Here is a 22,826-nt window from a genome sequence, read left to right as displayed (position 1 = left end):
ACTAGTGCATTATAAGTAGACAAAAAATGGGAGACCTCTGTAAGTTAATGATTACTCCAGAAAGCAGGTTTGCTTGTCCACAAAACCAAGCATGCTTGCTTTGCAGCAGAAGCATGAGACATGACCCAAACAATAAAACAATTGCAACAATAGGAAAGAGCTGGACACGACTGAGCAACTGAATAACAACAATCCTAAGACCTACGCCATGCCCAGTGAGCTCAGTTGTTAGGACACACTCTTTGCACCCATGAAAAACAATAATTTGTGTACCTAGCTTGACCATGAAGGGATAAAAAAACTCCCCTGCCCAACCTGAAGGAGGAACTGATGTTGGAAGCATGATGTCTATTCAAGAAAGACAAAGAACGTCTTCTCCCCCTCCCCACTTCTCTTCTGATTATAAAACTATAGCCCGGTAATCTCTCGCCCACTCTCTTGTGTAAGCCTCACAAGCATCCTATTCGAATAAATCACTTCTTAGCTATCATTTTGCCTCTTGCTGAAATCTTTCTGCACTGAGACATAAAGAACTGGAGCTCTTCGGAGTACCCTTCACGCCATCCTGAATGGATGGTTTCAGCAAGGCAGTTGGGAAAGTTTGAGTAGAAAGATAATACACATCACAGAAGATAGAGTGCTACTCTTCTGATGTTTTCTCACATTATCTCATCAAAAATGAACATTTCTTCCCACTGAGCCCTCATAACTTTTTTTGTATGTATTTCAAGTAGAGTACCTAAGCCTACCACACTGTAAGATAGTTGCATATGGTTACTGGTCTCCAACAAGAGTTAATTCCCTGAGGGTAGGATGTCAGATCTTATTGACTCTTGTGTTCAGATCAGTCATGGTGCTGAACACATAGCAAGTACCCAGTACCCAGTAGATGTGTGAAACATGCCCCATTACCTAAAAGGGGCATCACATTAACTATGGATATCTGTATCTAATAGATGTGATTAACTTTCTGCAGAAGTAAAGCAGAAGAGTCAAAAAGAGACTGGAATACAGTCTAAAGACCAGTCAAGGACATTGGACAGAATTTTATTAATAAAGGATTGAAATGAGATATATTTGAATCATTCAGTACACTGTTCAGGACAAGAGTAGTGGGGTAACCTTAGCTGAAAGGAAGGACAAAAACCACTTCATAGATAGTTGATGGCAGGGCCCATTCAGGCATCATCCAGTGGAGACTTATGACTAAGCAGATGCCAATATCACTGTCTCTTTGGCAAGATTATCCCACGGCAGGGGATTAATCTTTATGCTAAGATTATCTTTATATTATTCTAGTATTGAGTCCAATGAACAACATTGGCTCTCATGTCATGATATGACAATATTTTAAAATTTACGAGACCCAGGTTCGGTCCCTGGGTTGGGAAGATCCCCTGGAAAAGAGAATGGCCGCTCACTCCAGTGTTCTTGCCTGGAGAATCTCATGGACAGAGGAGCCTGGTGGGCTACAGTCCATGGGGTCTCAAAGAGTCAGACATGACTGAGCAACTAACACCTCTTCCATCGGAGAAAACGGCAATTGAAAGGAGAAGGGGGAGAAAAAAGATTTCCTCCACTACACTACCTTACTTGAAAGACTGACTGTAGGAACAACAAATCAAAAAGAATAAATTAAGTTTTCAAGTTCAGATTCTAGGCTTACTAAGCAATCATTTAGTAATGCCTTCACTTGTGGCTTGCCTAAGAGTGTTGAATTGCAGTTTTGCAAGTATACAGTATGCATCCCATTTCTAAATTCAGTTAATCGGCATTTCTCCAACAGTCCAATGGTTAAGACTCTGGGCTTCCACTGTAGGGGGCACGGGTTCAATCTGTAGTAAGGGAACTAAGATCCCAAATACCACATCAAGGCCAAAATAAATAAATAGACAAATAAAAACTTAATTAATTCATTCAAATAACAGGAAATAGAATCAAACAGGGCTTCCCAGGTGGCGCTGGTGGTAAAGAATCCACCTGTCAATGCAGGAGACGCAGGAGACATGGGTTGGATCCCTGGGCCAGGAAGATTCCCCTGAAGGAGGGCCCGGCAACCCACTCAAGTATTTTTGCCTGGAGAATCCCATGGACAGGGAAGTCTGGCAGGCTACAGTCCATGGAGTCGCAAAGAGTCGGACACAACTGAAGCGATTTTGCATTCATGCTGCTGCCGCTGCTGCTAAGTTGCTTCAGTCGTGTCCGACTCTGTGCAACCCCATGGACGGCAGCCCACCAGGCTCCCCCATCCCTGGGATTCTCCAGGCAAGAACACTGGAGTGGGTTGCCATTTCCTTCTCGATCAAACAAAACCCACAAGAAGATGCTGGAGTTAGATCGGGTCATTGTGCTCCCTGGAATTAAAGCATCAAAGTTACGTGGACAATGTCTCTGCCATTTCAGTAAACAGTGTTTCGGCCAAACTGCCATCAGCTGCTGCAGCCACCAGGTCAGTGTGCCCTGAGGAGAACTCAGGATGGAGAAAAACATGCATATCAAAGGAACGGTTTCGATAAGCCTGCATGCACTTTCCCATACAAAGAAAAGCACTAAAGTAATTAACTTGAAATGTATTTTTGTGATAAGCTATAGTCTTTTGGGAGAAGGCAATGGCACCCCACTCCAGTACTTTTGCCTGGAAAATCCCATGGACGGAGGAGCCTGGTAGGCTGCAGTCCATGGGATCGCTAGAGTCGGACACGACTGAGCGACTTCACTTTCACTTTTCAGTTTCATGCATTGGAGAAGGAAATGGCAACCCACTCCAGTGTTCTTGCCTGGAGAATCCCAGGGACGGGGGAGCCTGGTGGGCTGCCGTCTATGGGGTTGCACAGAGTCGGACACGACTGAAGCGACTTAGCAGTAGCATAATCTTTTGATGTTCAACTACGTGGTTTATTTTTGTTTTTTTCAGCCAGAAACTCCTACATATGCAGATTCTTCCCTTGCCTCTTTGGAACAGTCCCTCAGAGCTAGCTGAGTGGCTGTACCCCAGGCCCCAGTCCTTAGTTAAGGACGCTGATTAAAATATAATTCTTGCCTTTTAGACTGCACATTTTTTTCAGTCAACAGTTAACTGACAGCAGTCCAGTCTAGATACCTCTGGGCTTTCTTTACTTACTCCATTCACAAAGGCTTCAAAATCACCACACCATTTACTTTTCTGCTAGCAACTTTCAACTCCTTCCTCCCTCGCCACAGTTTTACTCCACCTAACCTGCCTACCTCTAAACCCAGAGCAATGTAACTCTGCATTCTTGTTCCTATGTTCTAATTGAAGAATGTACCTAGAAGAAAATTTCCACAGCTGTGTTGAGTGGTGATGGGACAAACTGAAGACGTACAACTTTAGTTGGTTTTTAGCACCACTAGGGCAATCCTTTTAAGAAAATTTAATTCCTTTAAATTTATTTTTCAAAATTGTGACTCAGAAAAATGCAACACTGGGAGTTCACTGGTGGCCTGATGGTTAGGATTCCAGGATTTCATTGCTATGGCCTGCATTCAATCTCTGGTCGGGGAACTAAGATTATACAAGCTGCACAGTGAGGTTTAAAAAAAATCTTAACTATTTTTAAGTGTGCAGTTCAGTTCTGCTAAATATATTCACATTGTTGAGAAACAGATCTATAGAACTTATTCATCCTGCAAATCTGAAACTTGTGGAAGGAGTTGTCAATAGGAACTTTATTTTGTACCTTAGGGCTCCATCCTGTTAAACTGTGAACTGTGCTGACCCTGCTGACAAAAACAAAAAAAAGCAGCAGCAGCAGCTATCTGTTGAGAAAGGCATCTTGGGGCAATGTGCAGAAATGTGCCTTTACTGATAATAAGTGAGACACACTTGTTTAGTCCCTCAGTCGTGTCCAACTCTTTATGACCTCATGGACTGCAGCACAGCAGGCTTCCCTGTCCTTCACTGTCTCCCGGAGTTTGCTCAGACTTATCTCCATTCGAGTCAATGATGGCATTCAATCATCTCATCCTCTGTCACCCCTTTCTCTGTCTTCAATTTTCCCCAGCATCAGGGTCTTTTCCAATGAATTGGCTTTTTGCATCGGGTGGCTAAAGAGTTGGAGCTTCAGCTTTAGCAACAGTCCTTCCAATGAACATTCAGGGTTGATTTCCTTTAGGATTGACTGGTTTGATCTCCTTGCTGTCCAAGGGATTCTCAAGAGTCTTCTCTAGGACCACAGTTCGAAAGCATCAATTCTTCAGTGCTCAGCCTTCTTTATGGTCCAACTCTCACATCCATACATGACTACTGGAAAAACCACAGCTTTGACTAGACGGACCTTTGTCTGCAAAGTGATGTCTCTGCTTTTTAATATGCTGTCTAGGTGTGTAATAGCTTTTCTTCCAAGGAGCAAGCATCTTTTAATTTCCTGGTTGCAAGTCACTGTCCGCAGTGATTTTAGAGCCCAAGAAAATACAGTCTATCACTGTCTCTATTTTTCCCCATTTATTTGCCATGAAGTAAAGGAAATCAGTCCTGGGTGTTCTTTGGAAGGACTGATGTTAAAGCTGAAACTCCAATATTTTGGCCACCTCATGTGAAGAGTTGACTCATTGGAAAAGACTCAGATGCTGGGAGGGATTGGAGGCAGGAGAAGGGGATGACAGAGGATGAGATAGCTGGATGGCATCACTGACTTGATGGACATGAGTTTGGGTGAACTCTGGGAGTTGGTGATGGACAGGGAGGCCTGGCGTGCTGCAATTCATGGGGTCACAAAGAGTCACACACGACTGAGCGACTGAACTGAACTGATGGGACTGGATGCCATGATTCTAGTTTTTTGAATATTGAGTTTTAAGTCAGCTTTTTCACTTTCTTTTTTCACCTTCATCAAGAGGCTCTTTAGTTTCTCTTTGCTTTCTGCCCTTAGGGTGGTATCATCTGTGTATCTGAGACACTTTTGACCAGTCAATAAATTGTAACCGAAAAAAAAAAAAAGATATAGACCTCCCAATCAGAGCTCTTGGCAAATAACTTATGGAAACTAAGTGTATTTCTCTGTTTCCCTTTAAAAACTCCTGCCTTTTGGTTCCCAGAGGGGCACTGTTCTGGTGGCTGCTGGAATCTGTGCTCCCTGAATTGTAATTCTAAGACCCCAAATAACCATGAATTTGTTTTCTATTGTCTGTGAGTTTGTTCCTGTGTTGTAAATAAGTTCATTTGGGTATCATTCTTTTTAGATTCCACATACAAATTTGACGTACTTCACTTAGTATGATATTCTCCAGGTCCATCCATGCTGCATCAACAGATACATACCACTTCCCACAAAACAGATAAGCAACAAGGACTACTGTACGGCACAGGGAACTTGTAATAATCTATAATGAAAAAGAATCTGAATCGATATTCTTTATATTTATATATACGTCTGATCCAATTTGCAAAAGAGAAAACACAGCTGCATCACTCGACGTTTATAGTGACGCAGACAGGCTGCACGGCTGCAGTTTGTGCTTGTTTGACAGTCAGCTAACACCTAAGTAACCTCAATCTCAAGACTACTAAGTTCTACCAAGGTCTATTTGAAATTAATCCAATCAGAGATTTAAGTAAATGTCCAGGGAATAAAATTTAAGGTTCAAGCAAACAATAGAATTCTGAAGGTAATAACTGCTTCATCTAGATGTGTGTGTGTGTGCGTGTGTGTGTATCTCTGTATGTGTGTATATATAAAACTGCATCGCTTTGCTGTATACCAGAAACTACCACAACACTGTAAATCAACTATACTTCTATTTAAAACAAGATCTCAAATAAATGTATGTCTTTGTTTTATAGCCTGCTGCTTTTTCTCAGACAACAAACTCTATTCCCATTAAACGACTCTTCTTTCCCCCTCCCACTAGTCCCCAGTAACCACCATTCTAATTTCTGTTCACGTGGATTTGACTACTTTGGATACCTCATAACATAAGAGGAATAATACAGTATTTGTCCTTTAGTGACTGGGGTGCTTCACTTAGCACAATGTCCTCAAGGAGGTTCATCCATACTGCAGCATGTGACAAGATGGATTTGCTTCAGTTTTAAATAATATTCCATTATATGTATATACTATATACCACCTTTTCTTTATCCATTCATCCATCCACGGGCATCTAGGTTGCCTCGACCTCATGAACAGTGCTGCTATAAACACGGGTGGGGGCAAGCTTCTTCTGTCTAAACTTTCTCTTCCATTCTCCAGGCATTCATTCTCAGTTTTTACCACTTCTCATGTCTGAACACTCACTCCATCTCCTTTAGGCCCAGCAGATGGTCTTGCCTTTTACTTCCCAGAGAAAACTGAGGTTGGCTCAAGTTAAGTTCCTTACCTGCAAGCCAGATAGCTCCATACCCATCCTTACTTTGCCCAAAAGAATAGGTGCCTCTGTCTCCTATTTGACGCTCTGCTACAGCAGTTATCACCTTGGGCTGCTCTCTTCATAGCTCCGTGCTGGCTTCCCTGAGGTCCTAGACCTTATACGCACCAGCATAGCATCCAATAGTTAGCAAAAGTGATACTGACTTTAACTCCAGCATAAAGATGGAGGTCCCTCAACTGGTCTCTCCCAGATGGACCCACATACATACCAGTTCTTGTGACTCCTTCAAGCTCAAGGCTCCCACATGAATTACTATCTGATCCAACCTGCAAAAGAGAAAACTCTGTTGCATCACTTGAAGTTTACAAAGGGCTGTGCTACTCTGGTTTGTGCTGGTTTTACCAGTTAGCTAATATCTGGCTAATCTCACTCTTAAGACTAGTGAATTCTACTGTGGTCTACTTATAATTAACCTGATCAGGGATTTTTTAAAAAGTCCAGGGAATACAATTTAAGATCCAACCAAGCAATAGACTGATGTTGAAGCTAAAACTCCAATACTTCGGCCACCTGATGTGAAGAGCTGACTCATTTGAAAAGACCCAGATGCTGGGAAAGATTCAAGGCGGGAGGAGAAGGGGACGACAGAAGATGAGATGGTTGGATAGCATCACTGACTCAATGGACATGAGTTTAAGTAAACTCCGGAAGTTGGTGATGGACAGGGAGGCCTGGCGTGCTGCAGTCCATGGGGCCACAAAGAGTCAGACACGACTGAGTGACTGAACTGAACTGAAGCAATAGAATTTTGAAAGCAGTAACAGATTAATCAACACTTGAGGACTTGTTTTGACTATGCCTTGTTAGAGATTCTGCATTTGATGGTGACGGTATACATGCAGATAGGTGTAAAACTGAGATATTTTGGGTTGGAGATAAAAATAAAGAGGTTCCTTAAGGCGTACATCCAGGAATCAGTCCTATAAGAAACAAACTCGCTGCGAAAAGTTTTTTCCTATCTTGAAAGCCCTCAGGATTTGGCCATGGAAAAGGTTTTCTCTGAGACCCCAGTGTTCATCTTTGGATGTGTGCCACAGGGTCCCCGGGGAAGAAGCCACACTTAGACTGGTCCTCTGTGGGTAGGATCAGTAAGACTCAGCTGTAATTCAGTCATGCTGGTGAGTCTTCCAGGGATTCTGAATGACACACGTGCTGCTCTCACGGGATGGAGACATGTCATCCCCATTGAGGCCTGAGCACTGAGCCCTCCCGTCATCCTTGACTTGTGCTGTCTTAGGTAAAATGGGATCTCACTGCGAAGTCCTGTGATCAGGTCTGCATTTGTAAAGGATAACAGAAGATTTCTGAAAGGAGAAAAGGTGGCTGGCTTTTTACCCTCACCAGCAGCTTTACTGCGTGACTCCCTTAAACCTTTTACTACCCCATCTCCTGGCTTAGGTTAAAACAATCATGCATTTCCTTCTCTCCACCAGGCTGCTGACTCTGTGGCTTTAGTACAAACTTGCAGTTTCTCAATTCAGGAGGAAAAGACTCCCCAAAGTGTTCTAGCCGCCATGACTTACTTCGTTTTCCAAGTCCCTGCAGAGGCTGCTCCAAGTCTTGACTTTTCACCTCAAGCTCTAAATTCTACCCCACGACCCCTTTTTCTTGGCAGATGTCCTTGCTCCTCGCTTGCAAGGCACCAAAGATAAAGGCAGTCTGCACAGACTCCCTTTTCCTCCTCCTCACCTCTGTGCTTAGCAGTGTCCCCTTCTGAGTGTTCCTCCCAGCTTCTCACTGTCTCCTAGAGCTACTCTACCTACATTTGGTTTTATTTCAAGCCCCGCTGAGATCTTCCATCAAAGGCGTCGGTTCTCCACTCTCTTTATCTCTTCTCCAATGGCACTGTCCTTTCAGCATGGAAATGTGTTTAAGACTTTCCTATTCTGAGAGAAATAAACTACCCTTCTTTTAATCTTGGTTCCTCTTCTCTAATCCATTATTCCCTTTCTCCTTCCCTTCATCCCAGCACATTTTTAAAAATAAGTATTTTTAAAATTTATTTCTCTGTGCTGGGTCTTAGTCACAGTCTGTGCAATCTAGTTTCCAGACTGGGGATCGAACCTGGGTCCCTGCATTGGGAGTTCAGAGTCTTAGCCACTGGACCACCAGGGAAGTCCCCACCTGCAAAGGTTTTTCTGAGTGTGAGAATAAACTACCCTTACAGGTCCCCCTTCCAGGGGTCTGCTGCATTCTACCCCCTCTGTAGCTGCTTCTGTGACAATGACCGGATGGGCTCTGCTCTCTCTGAGGTCACTGGTTATTTCCTGCCTTCTCAATCCTCCATTCTGCCGACTCTCACAGCATCTAACAGTTATAACAAATGTTATAATGGACATGGCACCCACGGCAAATAATTACAGTGAATTCTTATATAATCCTTAGCACTGTGTCAGGCACTTCTTGGACCCTCACCACCACCTTATAGGATGGGTACTATTAACATTCCAGGCTGATAGAGTACAGGGCGTTTACGACCAGCCTGAGCTCACAGAGCTACCGAGAGGCAGAGCCAGCAGCCGACTCAGGCAGTCTGGCCTTCAAGCCCTGCTCTTAATTCCCACGTTCTCTGGACGCTCTACAAGACCTTGCTTCCTGCAGTGACAGGACTCTCTCCTAATCTCCCTCCAACCCTTCTGAGTGTTTTCTGTCTGGGCCCACTTTACTATCCCCCTGTTTCTGGTGCCTTGCTTTTCTGACCATGCTGGGAGGCACATGGGATCTTAGTTCCCTGACCAGGGATCGAAGCTGCACCCCCGGCAATAGAAGCACAGCTTCCTAAACTGCTGGAACTAGGGAATTTCCTCTGGTGCTTTTCTTAATGTTTACCCTTAGCCTTCCTGTTTTCTCACTCCACCCACGGTCTTTAATTGTTTGGGGCCCAGGATCGGACTGAAAATTAGCTGAAAACTGACAGAAAATGCCTATGTGGACGTTCAAATTTGGCGTACAATTTCAGAGTGCCCGAAGTGCTCCAAGGGCTTCTCAGGTGCTGCTAGTGTTAAAGAACCCGCCTGCCAATCCAGGAGATATAAGAGACTCGGGTTTGGCCCTGGCTCAGGAATATCCCCTGCAGGAGGGCACAGCAACCCACTCCAGTATTCTTGCCTGGAGAATCCCATGGACAGAGGAGCCTGGCGGGCCATGGTCCATAGAGTTGCAGAGTCGGACACAACCGAAGCGACTTAGCACACAGGCAAGGTGCTCTAAAGCCATTTAAGGATTGGAGACTTACCTCCAATCTAAGGCATCGTCAATCACTCCCTCCTCTGATCCCTGTTTACACTATTTATCAGAAGGATCAGTGTTAGTTTTCATGGTCTGACATCTCCACTGGATGGTAAGCAACCTGAGGGCAGAGATCCTGTTTTATATCCCCAGTGCCAGCACAGTGCATAATACACAAAGTAACAACGAATCAAACTTGGTTCATTGCGCCTATTGAATCGATGCAGTTCTATTGGTTTCACTGGGCATGATTGAGTGTTATGACAAAAATCCATCACTGCACTGAAGTTTAGAGGATGCAAAAAGCTCCCTAAGACTATGAGAGGAAGCACCACAGACAGCATGCGGAGTCATGTGCAGAGACAAGACGTGATGGAAGCAACAGGACCCACCCTGAGATGGGAAGGATGCTGAGCAGCTCAGCAGAAGGGCCAGCAGCCAACCACCAGGACCCTCAGCCCCAGATCCAAGGACAGGGAACCCACCCCCAGCAAGGGACTGGCCTGGTAAACAGACCAGAGGCAGTTTCTGGTTACCCAATGGGATCTCTGAGAGCCGGGAGTGTCTTGCTGCCCTTCCACATGGAAAGGAAGGGCGTTCCTCTCTCCACAAGCTGACTTTGGGCCAGACTTGTGGCCGGAAGGCAGGAATGCTGTGTCAGCTGAGATAGAGCTGTGGTCTCTGCCGCCCTGGCAGATAAGGGTGTTTATCTCGATGGAGCCACTCACTTGTTCCTCCCCTTTGTCACCCACTCCTCTGCGACCCGGCAGCGCTCCGAGATGCTCAGGGACAAGCCTTCTCCCGTCGTGCCGTTCACTGTTCCAAACAGAGAGTCAGTCATGGGGACCAGCTGATACCTGTCATTCCTCCGGCACCAACGCTGGCAGTGCAGGGGCAGAAACCCCTGCTCAAGAGGAAGGGACACGGAGACACACTGAGGAGAGTCTGGAGCCAGTGGTGTGATGTCATGTTTCCATTCTTCACTTCAGAGCCAGTCTTTTGTTCATCTTCATCTTATCAAAATGACCAGGAAGGTTAGGCATGACTTGTAATTACAAATCTGTCCTTGTTTTCAGGGATAGAGAGTAAGTATTTTAAATGGAGACAGAGATGACTGCTCAGGTTTCAGGCAAGTCTCCGAACACGCCAGGCAAGTTCTCTATTTGGGTTTAATGGCAGGAAAACCAATACCACCCAGTACCGGGATGTCCCAGCGGTCCTAAGTGGCATTTACTGACGAAGACAATGGTGGGGACTGCAGATCTAAAATGACCTCTGTCTATAGACCTTGGTCCGTGGACTATTTAATCAATAGAAATTGGTAAGAGGCCAGACGAGAATCTCAGGCAAGGCTTTATGGCAGTTCCTGATGCGGCCGGAGGGAGGGAGAAGCAGAAACAGGCACCCTTGCTCGGTCCCCAGAGTGGCAAGCTGGTCCTTAAAAGGGGTCACAAGAGGGCGGGTCTGTGGGTTGGGCAGGAGGCATAGGTGGTCTGCCCACTCCCTTGGTGTGCTGTATGCGGGCATCATGTATAGCACCCTGCTTTTGCTCCCAGCACCTCAGAAGTGGCCACTGGCCATTGCCTTTTTGTATCTTATTGCTCATCATTTGCCCCAGGTGCACAAGTGCATAGCGATTTTTAGTCCCTTCCAGTCTCTTTATAGTCTGTTGCTCTAGGTGCAAGTGCTCTGGTTAAGGGTCCCAGTTCCTGGCCGATTTCAAGCACACTACCCAATTAGATAATCCCTTGATCATCTTTTAGGTCTAAAATTGATGAACCTAAAAATTCACAAATCTTACACTGCTTAGCCAGGCTCAACCATAACCTATAACACAATACTACTGTGACCTCCAGGCTAGTAATCTGCTTTCCAAGGACTGAGCTCGAGATATGTAGAGAAATCCCTAAAGATGACTTACCAAAGACATTCTTCACTCCCTGTTCCTCTACAAGATAGTCCACATACCGACCAATGACTGAAAAGTTGATTTCTCTGAAAAACACAAAAAAATCAGAAAAGAATTGTGCATTTATTCTTTTCTAGATTATTCAATCTATGTTTATTGTTTAGTTGCTAAGTGGTGCCCGACTCTTTTTGCGACCCCATGGACTGTATCCCGTCAGGCTCCTCTGTCCATGGAATTTCCCAGGCAAGAATACTGGAGTGGGTTGCTATTTCCTCCTCCAGGGGGTCTTCCTGATGCAAGGATCCAACCTGCATCTCCTGCATTGGCAGGCAGATTCTTAACAGCTGAGCCACTGCTCTCTCTTGTTAATCGTTATTCAAATCCACCCAATCAGACTGAAATTCTTAGCCTGCTCTGAATAATGGCTGGGTTTTTTTCTTCTCTACTCAGCCACACGTGCCTCAGTTATGTGAGCAAAACCTTATTAGTTATCCACAAAGGTTTTACATTTAAACTTCGTCACAAGTAATATTTAAAAAATAATTACTTAATTATCTTTTGCCCTTTTGGGGAAGAGTGATGGGCTGGGGTTAAATGAGAACTTAACATTTTCCGTGTGGCCAGAAGCAATCATTTCTTAGGCAGTAAGAAAATCCAATCTTAGTAATTGAAGAATTTTCGCACTTAATATTTATGACAATAGAGGAAGGCGTAAAGCCATTTATATGTGTTAAACTGAAGGGGAGTAACAGTTGGAAAGGAACTTTGCCATCAGTTTGTCTTTCAAAGTGTCATTTGCGGGACAGCGGTATCAGTATCTGGGGATATTAGCTGGAAATGATGAGTCCCAGGCCACACACAGTTCTCCTGGTCAGAATCTGCACTGTAACAAGATCTGCAGATGATCTGGATGCGCTTTTCAGTTTGAAAAGTACTAACCTTGTAAAGATCTGATACTTCAGGCAATAAGGGCTCTTTTCCTTAAAATCATAATGAGTTTGAAAATCTAGAAACTGACAGATGAGATAAAATGACCTGTTCTCAATCAAAATATAGGTGGGGAGGATGGAGAATGAAAACAAAGGAAAACAGTGGGGCAAGGGTGTGTTAAATGCCGCAGAATGCATGGTTGACAAGAAAACTAAGTATTGATATGAGTTGGCTAGCACTTTTGCATTTGTGTCAGTGGGGCCAGAGAATACTAATTTAATTTTAACCTTATTAACATTCTTTTTGTCTTATTACTCCTTAAAAAAAACAAAAGAAACCAAAATATCTGAGGCATATAGAAAACAAAGACATCAAAGGGTGTTTGTCAAAGGAAACAGAACAACAGAGATGAAAACAAAGAATGCCTAGGCAACCGCTGCCCACAATGTGCAAGAGGCAACCAGGCCAAGCTGCCACGTGGGCAAAGGCCCGCTTTAGTGTAGTTGAAAGGCCAGCAAGGGGAGCAGGCGCTCTCCATAATGGCTCATGTCCCAGCATCGTTAACACTGCCCCTCCCTGCCCACTTGCTCAAATGTCAAATCCTGGCCTCTCAGTCCCACTGAGCAAGACTCTAAGATGGGGGAGTGGGCTGCCTAGACAATTCATCTCAGGACCCTCGTTTAGGTCAGCTTGACCTGCTCAACTTCTCGAAGTCTCTCTGCTTCAGACATTTGTGACCACTCGGAACCACACCTTTACAACACACTTGCCCCTTGCTGCTTCCGTCGGCTCTTCCCCACCTGGAACAAGCCCTGAGATGCAGGAACCATCAGCAGGGGCTTTGTCTGTGTGACAGTAGCTCTGGTTTTGACCGATGATGTCCACCTACTCACGCAAGCAACCAGGAGACACCTCTGGCAGGTCCCAGGGACTTTCCAATCACGGACTGGAAACCGGAAATAAAGTCTCTGGACAATAGCTTATGCTGGCGTCACGGATTCGGACACAGTGGCTCCTGCAGACTTTCACTGAAGTCTCAACATCTCCCCAGTTCACCCTGGCCACATACTCACACACGGAGAGCAGGCCTGGACTTTTCACCAAGGAGGAACCTCTAGAGCTCCAGGTGACTGAGGCCTAGTAGGTACTATACTCATTTTAATATGCTTTCTTTTGGTTTAATCTAATTCCTGGGCTTCCCTGGTGGCTCAGATGGTAAAGAATCTGCCTTCAATGCAGGATACCCAGGTTCGATCCTTGGATCCGGAAGATCCCTTGGAGAAGGGAATGGCAATCCACTCCAGTATTCTTGCCTGGAGAATCCCATGAACACAGGAGCCTGGTGGGCTACAGTCCATGGGGTTGTGAAGAGTCAAACATGACTGAGTGACTAACACTTTCACTCTAACACTATTCCGTGTATACTTCAGCTTTCAAAATCAGATGGAAGCTACTCATCCTTTTTGGCAAAATAACTACTCAGTTACTTAAAAACTCCTTTGGGAGAGCAGCATGCAGGGGCTATAATGACCCCACCCTGCCAGAGGCAGAAAGTGTCCTATTCTGGAAATCTGGGTCACTCAGTCTCCCGCAACAGTTACAAAGACGACAGTCTACACAAATCCATCTCCAGCAGGCCGGGCCCTTTGACTGGCTGGGTAACAGGTTTGTTGTTACTACAGTGTGTTGTAAAAATTCTCATGAGGAAGTCCAGGGCCTTCGAGGGAGAAAACACGACTTTTTTCCAGACATTTTGGCCAATCTGAAATGGACTCTCTGTTCTAATGACTGTGAACTTGCCCAGTGGAAAAAGTGATTTCTTGAAACAACTAAGGAAAACAAAAGTCCTTCACTCTAATGTAGAAAAAGACACGAATTGGGCTGGGTAGAGATTGACCTTCCTTTCCAATGAGGCATTAATCCGTAGGATCTCAGTTTCATCAACTGCACAAATAGACATGACAGCTCTGAGTTGCTAGGAAGATTTAAGTGGAATACGTCCCTTAAAATACCCCACATGAAGACTAACACATAGTGTTCAGCCAATCAATGTCAGCTTCCTCTCCTCACGAAATTACAGCTAACTAAATTTACCATATGCTGTGTGAAATGCTGAAGATTCAAAGATAAATAAGATATATGCTCAGTCCCTATGCAGCGTCTGGTACCCAATAAATATCTATATGTAAGGGTAGGCAGCTCAAAGCCTGTTGGGTGACTTCCCTGGTTAGTCCAGTGGCTAAGACTCCAGGCTCCAAATGAAGGGAGCCCAGGTTTGATCCCTGGTCAGGGAACTAGATCCCACATGCTTCAATTAGGACCTGGCACAGCCAGATTGAAGAAAAAAAAATCTGTTGGTAGAAACACGCATGTAACAAACAGCTATTATAATAATTATCATAAACAAATAATTGTGATATAATATGAAAGGGTAGGCACAGGGTGCTCAGAGACCACAGAGGAAGGACTCTATAACTCTTTTTAGGGAAACTGGGGAAAAATAACCAGGGGACGGTTTTGATGGATGCAGAGACAAGTTCAAATGGAGCAGGGAAAGGAGAGGATGGTGGTAGAAAAAGGCAGAGGATACAAAATGTGTAAAGGCACAGAGAAGAAAGGGGATGAGGTGTTTTGGGGAAAAGAAATGTAGGAGGAAAGGTAGACTGTAAAGGACTTCCTATGTCATCCCAGGTTCTGGGCTTCCACCTTCAGACCAGTTCATGCCAGACTTCAGTGTGCTAAAGAATTATTCGGGGACAGCGCTAAAATACAGGTCCTAGTTCAGTGGTATGTAGTAGCACCTGAGATACTGCATTTCTAGCAAGTTCCTATGTGATGTTGGACCATGCAAGTAGCAAGGCTTAGACAAAACGGAATTCAGAAAGATTCTTAGAGAGTAAATCTAATTTGTTTTTGTTGTTCAGTCGTCAAGTCGTGTCCAACTCTGTGACCTCATGGACTGCAGCACACCAGGCCTCCCTGTCCCTCACCATCTCCTGGAATGTGCCCAAGTTCATGTCCATCACATGATTATATTTATGAGGAAACTCATTGGACTACAGTGTGGAGGATGCCCTGCAGTTGCAGGTACTCAGAAATTCTTACTTAATGGACATCACCACAGTATCCCTAATAACCTAACACTAGAGAACTGTGGACTCTCAGCATTTGAATGGCCTTAGAGATTATGTGGTTGAATTCTGTCTCCTTACAAAATATGAGAGAACTTTTACAAGGTGAATAGAGCTCCCCCACGTCAGATAGTTAGTGGTGTCAGAGCTGGGGGTTAGGAACCCAGATAGTCTAACTAAAATCTATTTAACCATGTTTTTTCCCTGCCAATTTCCTCACTTTAGGAGATCAACTTTTGTTCAGAGTCGAATCACTAGAATTATGAAGAAAAAAGAATCTTCAGCCATTCTGAATTATGGAGGACGTGGTTTACTCTAAGAGCCAGGTTAGGAAAACTCCTATCTTGGTAGGTCACCGGGCAGAATTTCTAGGTGTTAGATTCCATGTAGCTCTTCTTTCTGTCCTGTCTCTTAGAAAACATGTCAGAAAAACAGATTCTCTTGTGGGCAAGTAGGTTAATATCTACCTGCTCTTGGTGGTACTCCAAACCTGCTTCATAGCTATAGGAATGTTTAGATGGAGCAGAAAGATGGAGAGAAAAGGGAACTGACAAAACTTACATGCCTACTAGGTACCATGTAGTTACACACATTTTGATTTAATTTAAATTCTTACAAGGCCCTTATAAAAACACATTTTTATTTCACACTTCAGGAAAATGAGGGTCGTAGAAGAGAAAATAATTCATGAAAAAAGAGGAAATAGTGAATGGAGGCAACAGGGCTAGAAGTATTTGGGAAACAGAGAAGGATCCAGAAAAGCAGAGTCATTTTAGTTATCTCTAATATGTGTGGGTCTTGGTGTCCCAGGAAAACAGCAGGATAGAGCGAAAACACAGATACTCAGAGGGTTCCAGATGAATAAGCAGGACTTTGAAGAAAGCCACTTCTAGGCTAAGAGGGATCTGATTAAAAAGGTTAAAGTAGCACCAACCAGATACAGTGTTCTGAGCTTGCAAACAGGATCTTACTCCATAACAGGAAGTTAAGTCCTGTCTGCTCATGCAATCACATGACTGCTGTTTTATCTGCCCAACAAGTAGCTGACACATTGAGAAAGAGCTGACTTCAGTTTTTCTTAGCGCTTGTGGAAATGGAGAGGCAACAGGAAAAAAAAAAAAAAAGTGCTATTAACCATGCCATCTCAGCAAGAATTTTACTTAGACCTAGTAAAAGATGTGATTTTTTTGAGAATCTTAGAAGTTAAAATGTTTGAACTCCAATGACCTAAGGGAAAACTGTGATACAGCCAACTCTAAATTAAGAACAGTAAAAGTCATAAGAAATGTCATCCACTTTAAAGGGATAGGGTTAAGGTTTGTAAAAATTCAGTAACAGAAGACCAAAAACATGTCTTATTTAAAGGCTTATAGAATACATCATCTTTCATTTATCCCTTACGCCACAACAGCAATTCAAACTAATTAACCTAAGCACATGCTGACCCTATGCTAAACACTATTACATGGATTATCTCATTTTAATACTCATAACTCCATAATGTAGGTATAGTTGCAATTAAATAGAGGAAGAAAGGAGAAGCTTTTCTTCTAACATGTCAAAAACAGATCCAGAAGGTGGACAATTCCCCATTGGGTTAATGGTAATGTTCAGGGAGGATTTATATATTGCTCATGGATGCCCGGAGCACATGACCACTCTGCTAGTACCACCATACTATTCATCTGGAAAATGCTTGCTTGGTAACAATCTCTCAGCAATCACATGTTATTACCTCCCTTTTGCAAGCTCCCCATCATTTAACCAATGTTGAAATGAGTCTGTAAAACATGCCTTAAGGGGGCCATCTGGCAGAAACCTTCCCCACTTTCTTCAGGGTAGGACATTTCATCACATCCATGAACAGTCTAGATCCAGCTTCTAGAGGCCAGAGCTTGATATCAAATCCTGCTAAAATGAGATTTTCCTCACCCAACTCCACTGGTCTTATTTGGGATGGGCAGGGCTCTGATGAAATCCAAGCAGAATTTTGCTTTGTGGGGCTACAGACACCAGGAGGAAGGTGAGCTGCCATATATTATCTCATCTCCCTCTGCACTGCCTGTGATACAGAGACCTCTTCTCTGACCTGGGGTCAGAGACACTGTAGGGGTGGAAGCTGCAGAGTCCAAGCCACCACTACTATGGAGAACTTTTGATCATTATGGTGGAGGGAGATCCCTTTAGTCCCAAACCATAGTTACCCATGCTCAGTCATCGGCGTGATGGTCGCAGCAACAAGACCTTGGAGCTTCTTCTTTGGGGAGTCCATCGAGTTGCTTAAATGTCTGGAAAACATGTAATGTCCTTCCTGTCTTCAAGAAATGTCAATTAATGATAAAACTCTGGGGCAAAGTCCATTCCTACACAGTTTAGAACTGTGAAAAATGCTTACAAGTGTACAAACACAGAGCAAATGAGAGGAATGTAAAATGTGAGAGCTTTACACTATAAAGGAGGAAACTATATTTTAAAGACAGGAGAGAGGGAGACAAGAGAGTAATGTTCTAGGAAAATACCATTGGAAAGGACTCCCGGCTTATCTATACAGATGACCAAGGCAGGTTGAAACCTCAGAGAGCAGGGATGAAAAACAGCAGAAGAAAGAATATGAACCAAATTCAGCAAGGTCAAAGACATTACTCAAGTTGAAATATGGTCAGGAGAAAAGGGACAGTCTTATGTCTTTTCATAACTTCATATGGTTGAACAAGAATCTCCCCTTAGACCAGTATTTAAGCCTTAAAAGGCTTCAGTGTGAGCTACATAATTATCTTTAGATTTACCTATCGTTTCATATTCTAGTTTTAATCAGTTTTTCCCTGTTTCCCTGGCTTTAGGAAATCACATCACAAATACTACATTCACCTCTTCCCCACTAGACCAAGCTCCCCCAGCACAGGAAATAGATTTCATTTGTCTTTGCTTTCCCTGAACTCAGTGCTCTGTTGGACACCTTGTGTTCAATTAAAAAGTGATGGATATGTGAGTGATTGGGCTTCCCTGGTAGTTCAGATGGTAAAGAGTCTGCCTGCAGTGCGGGAGACCCGGGTTCAATCCCTGGGTCAGGAAGATCTCCTGGAGAAGGCAATGGCAACTTACTCCAGTATTCTTGCCTGGAAAATCCCATGGATGGAGGAGCCTGGTAGGCTACAGTCCATGGGGTCGCAAAGAGTCAGACACAACTGAGTGACTTCACTTTCTTCTTTCTATGTGAGTGATTGAATGAGGTATCCAGATTGTAGCTGGATGATGACTCCCACAGAGATTTCTGCTGAGACAATGAACCTAGCACACACTCATCTGGGGTAAAAGGATCCCTCACTACCTGGCAGAGAATGTACCTGCTCATAACCAGCATAAAAAAGCTAAGAAGTTGCCCAAAACAGGCAATGAGAGGCATCAAGCATCCTGGTTAAAAGCCTAGATTCCACAGGAGGCTACTTGCTTCATCTCCCACCTCTGCCATTTAACTAGTTATAGAAGCACTATTAATTTTTGAGCTGGAGGACATGAAAATTTGAAGCCACACATGCAAAGTCTAACAATTGAAGAAGAAAATAAAACATAATCAGACAGTATTTGGTGGCAATTTTACAAAAGATGTTTGGCTTGGTGAAAAGTTAGTGATGTCTATAATTAACAAGACAGAGTATATAATAGTTCTGAGGTCACTTTTAAAAACCCAATGCCAGATTCCCTGGTGGTGCAAAAGAATCCACCTGCCAACACAGGGGACATAGGTTCGACCCCTGGTCCAAGAAGATTCCACGTGCTGCAAAACAACTAAGCCTGTGCACATCCACTGAGCCTGTGCTCTAGAGCCCAAAAGCTACAACTAGAGCCTTTGCTTTGCAACAAGAGAAGCCACTGCAATGAGAAGATTGCACCCCTGCAAGGAAGAGTAGCTTCCCCTTGCTCACCACAACTAGAGAAAGTCCACGCACAGCAACAAAGACCTAGAGCACCAAAAAAAAGAAAACAAAAAACCACCAATGCCCACTATGCTTAAATTTGACCCACATAAGGTAATATCATGGACTATCCTATTGTGTTCTTTTTTTATAACTGGTAATCTCATCTCCCCAGATAGCATAAACTTCCAGAGTATAGAGATCACTTCTACTTTTTCTGTATCCCCCAAGATCCTGGCTCAAGTGAGCTCTTGAAGCTAGAAACAGGCCAGAACAAGGACAAAAACATGAAAGGGTACAGGTGGCAAAACGTATTGTTTTTGTGGCTGGCCAATGATGATGCCTCCCCTTACAGACAGATACATCCCTGGTGAGCTCTGCTGCTTAACTTAAGCCCAAAGCCTTCCAGTAGTTTTGCTCTGTACTGAAGGGCAATAAAGGGGGACCTTACCAGATACAAAGGATACTAGGATTTCTCTGACTTCTCCTAGTTTGAAGATGACACTAAATCCTGTTGGAAGTTTTGAAAGAGAAATGTAATCACCTGGCCCATGGGGAAAATGCAAGGCCAAGAACACAGGACCCCAGAGGAAGGTCTGAGCACCAAATGAGGCTGACGCTGTGTCCACTGCACACCGTCAACTGCACGCATCCTCCTCCTGCACGCATCTCAACTCAGGAGAGCCTAAAGCAAACCCGCCATCTGATCATCTAAATAATGTCTTCGTTTGCTCCTTACAGTAGGGGAGTTAGAGATCTAGGTCTGGAGTCAGACTTCCTGCATTCACATCCCGGCTCTACCACTTACCAGCTGGGTGACCTCAAGACAACTATTTAACCTCTCTGTGCTTCAGGTTCCCCTTCTGTAAACAGGGATAACAGTAATCACTTTTCATAGGGGTGCTGAGAGAATTACATGAATTGATTCTTGTAAAGTGATTAACAGTGCCAGGCTGCCAGGCACATAGTAAGTACAGGTTCAGCCCCCTCGGTGAAGTCTTGCCTGCTGACTATAGGAGACAATAGGCAGCATTCCTTTATCAGCACCGTTTCCTGTCATCTCAGCTCCATCGGTACCACCTTCCCAACACTGGCTACTCTTTTCTATTCAGGGACTAAGTCATTTCCTTTCCATCTGTTATAATCTTTCCCTGCAACCCTTCCCGCTCCCCTTACTGTCCCTCTCATAACTTACACATCGTTAATTACCTCTTATCTAGACCAATGGGCACAACTCCATACTAAAGGGGCTCAAGAAGGTTCAAGAGATAAAAGTTCAGAGAGCTAGGTTCCATATCAAGTCTCCTAGAGGCTGTACACTCTATATTTCCATATTCTTGTGCTTTTAGCTGCATTTATTTCATATTTAGGGCAGTTACAAGGATATTCTTAGGATGGTCAAAAGCCTGGACCGGCAAGATAGAAAGACTTATCTATCTATGTCTCAAATTAAGTGCACTTAAATACAGCTTGCTTCGTTAAAACATATGGGGCTTGGGATAAGAGTTGGGAATCACTGTCCTAACCCCAACTCTCTTCTTCAACACAGGCAGGCTACCAGACCAACCTAGTAGCTCAGACATTTCTGATCTTGATTTTGCCCTGCTCAGAAAATACTAATTAACATCTTCCCGGCTTCCACGGGACAAATACCCAATTTCCTGGTCTATTGTCTCTGTAGAGATCTCTCCACACCTGAAGTGCACCATTCCAACTGGTCCCTGGTGCTCTGCTGCAACCTACCTCATCCTGGCTCGCCTGTTCTCCCACCCAGAATGGCAGTATCTCCCATTTCAGCCCCTTCAGTATAACCAACTTTTGGAACTCACCTTAAATATGAGAGGACACTCTCTGATCCTCTAAATGAAAATAATTTCTTACTCTTTAGCATTCCCTCAAACATTTGCTTTTCATTAAAAACTATATCAGAGATAGGTAGTTCTGGCTCTTCTTTTCCAGTGTAAGCCATCAGGGGGCAAGAACGGTTCAAAAATCTATCTTTGTGCGGCGCAATACACTAAATAAACGAGCAATTTGCTGGCTTTGGAAACCGTGAAAATGCTTCAGGAAGTGAAGTGAAGTGAAAGTTACTCAGTCGTGTCTGACTCTTTGCGATCCCATGGACCATACAGTCCATGGAATTCTCCAGGCCAGAAATACTGGAGTGGGTCCCTACTCCAGGGGACCTTCCCAACCCAGCCATCGAACCCAGGTCTCCTGCATTGCAGGCGGATTCTTTACCAGCGGAGTCACAAGGGAAAATAAATGAGTAAAGTTTGCTGGCTTTGTAAACTGTGAAACTGCTTCAGGATGAGATGGAGTTAAAAAAAAAAATCACAACCATGGTAACTGAGAATGATCCATATTTTGTAAATAGGAATATTAAGAATATCATTACTTAAACACTTATTATTCTCGAAATCTTAACACCTCTATCCACAGACAAGAATCCTTAATGCAAAGAATTCAAGCTGCCTAAGTCAAGCTCTCTTAAAAGAACAAAGTTAAAAAAAATCGCTGGGGGAGGAAGAGGAAGATGCAGTTCTAGACGTGGAAAATCACTCCAAAGAGAAATACTTGGAAAGATACAAACAGAAATAGAGAAACTAAACACACAAAAATGCAGAAATACAGCTTCCCATCAAATGAAGGGACTGTATGACTCTTAATCCCTAAACTCTCTTCTCCTCAGTGGCTGACTCTGATTAAATCACTTTTAAAAAAGGATCCTTGAGGCCCGGCTCTGCGGTCTGGACAGAACCTAGCGGAGTGGGTCCCTCTTCCCGTCCGTCCAGACACTCCCCCCGGGCCGAGAGGGTGTCGCGTTCACAATCCCCCAGGCTCCATTTCCCAGCTCCCCGGCCCTGACCTTTGCGTCCGGCCGTCACGGTCTCACCCACCCCCGAGTCCACTCCCTGACGCCCCTCTGCGCTCATTCCCTGTTTGTCGGTCTCCATGCGTCCGTCCGTCGGTGCGTCCGTCCACGCCGCCCGGGCGCGCTCACCCAGCCGCCGCGAGGCCGCCTGTGCCGCTGCGCTCCGGCTCCCAAGAGCGTTCTTTATCGCGGCAGCCGCGCACCACGTGCCCGCCCCGCCCGGCCCGGGAGCTGCAGTTCCGCCCGCGCCGCCCGCAGCCCAAGGCCGGGCGCACAGGTGGAGTTCCCTCTGCCCGGGGTGTCCCCGCCAGCGCCGGGGTCTGGCTGCGCACAGGCGCGCAGCTCCGGCTCCCCAGCAGCTGCGAGCTCGGAACTTGCCCCTGGGTTCTCCGAGCGCGCGCTCATCCCGTCCGGCCGGCACCTCCCCTCAGGTGCAGCCACACCTATCTTTT

General features: G+C 44.6%; 1 protein-coding gene across 3 annotated transcripts in view; it reads right to left on the bottom strand.

Moving 5' to 3' along the window:
• Window positions 1-22,606, bottom strand: part of NPL (N-acetylneuraminate pyruvate lyase) — a 40,096-nt gene extending 17,490 nt beyond the window's left edge. The window contains exons 1-5 of one of the 3 annotated variants that reach the window (XM_061383420.1): window positions 22,504-22,606; window positions 17,790-17,873; window positions 11,537-11,610; window positions 10,344-10,431; window positions 6,596-6,653 (exon numbers count right to left, since the gene is read on the bottom strand). In XM_061383420.1, the coding sequence (XP_061239404.1) occupies window positions 6,596-6,653; window positions 10,344-10,431; window positions 11,537-11,610; window positions 17,790-17,857 (288 nt within the window). In that variant the 5' untranslated portion in view covers window positions 17,858-17,873; window positions 22,504-22,606. Of the gene's footprint in view, window positions 1-6,595; window positions 6,654-10,151; window positions 10,300-10,343; window positions 10,432-11,536; window positions 11,611-17,789; window positions 17,897-22,503 lie in introns of those variants that run through there. The other 2 variants (XM_061383417.1, XM_061383419.1) reach the window with 2 other exon arrangements.
• Between the last annotated feature and the right edge of the window lie 220 nt (window positions 22,607-22,826).

Source organism: Bos javanicus, chromosome 16 (assembly GCF_032452875.1).
Source record: "Bos javanicus breed banteng chromosome 16, ARS-OSU_banteng_1.0, whole genome shotgun sequence".
Lineage (NCBI taxonomy): Eukaryota > Metazoa > Chordata > Mammalia > Artiodactyla > Bovidae > Bos > Bos javanicus.
The sequence above is the reverse complement of the archived record's forward strand: the minus strand, read 5'-3'. Positions and strand labels throughout refer to the sequence as shown.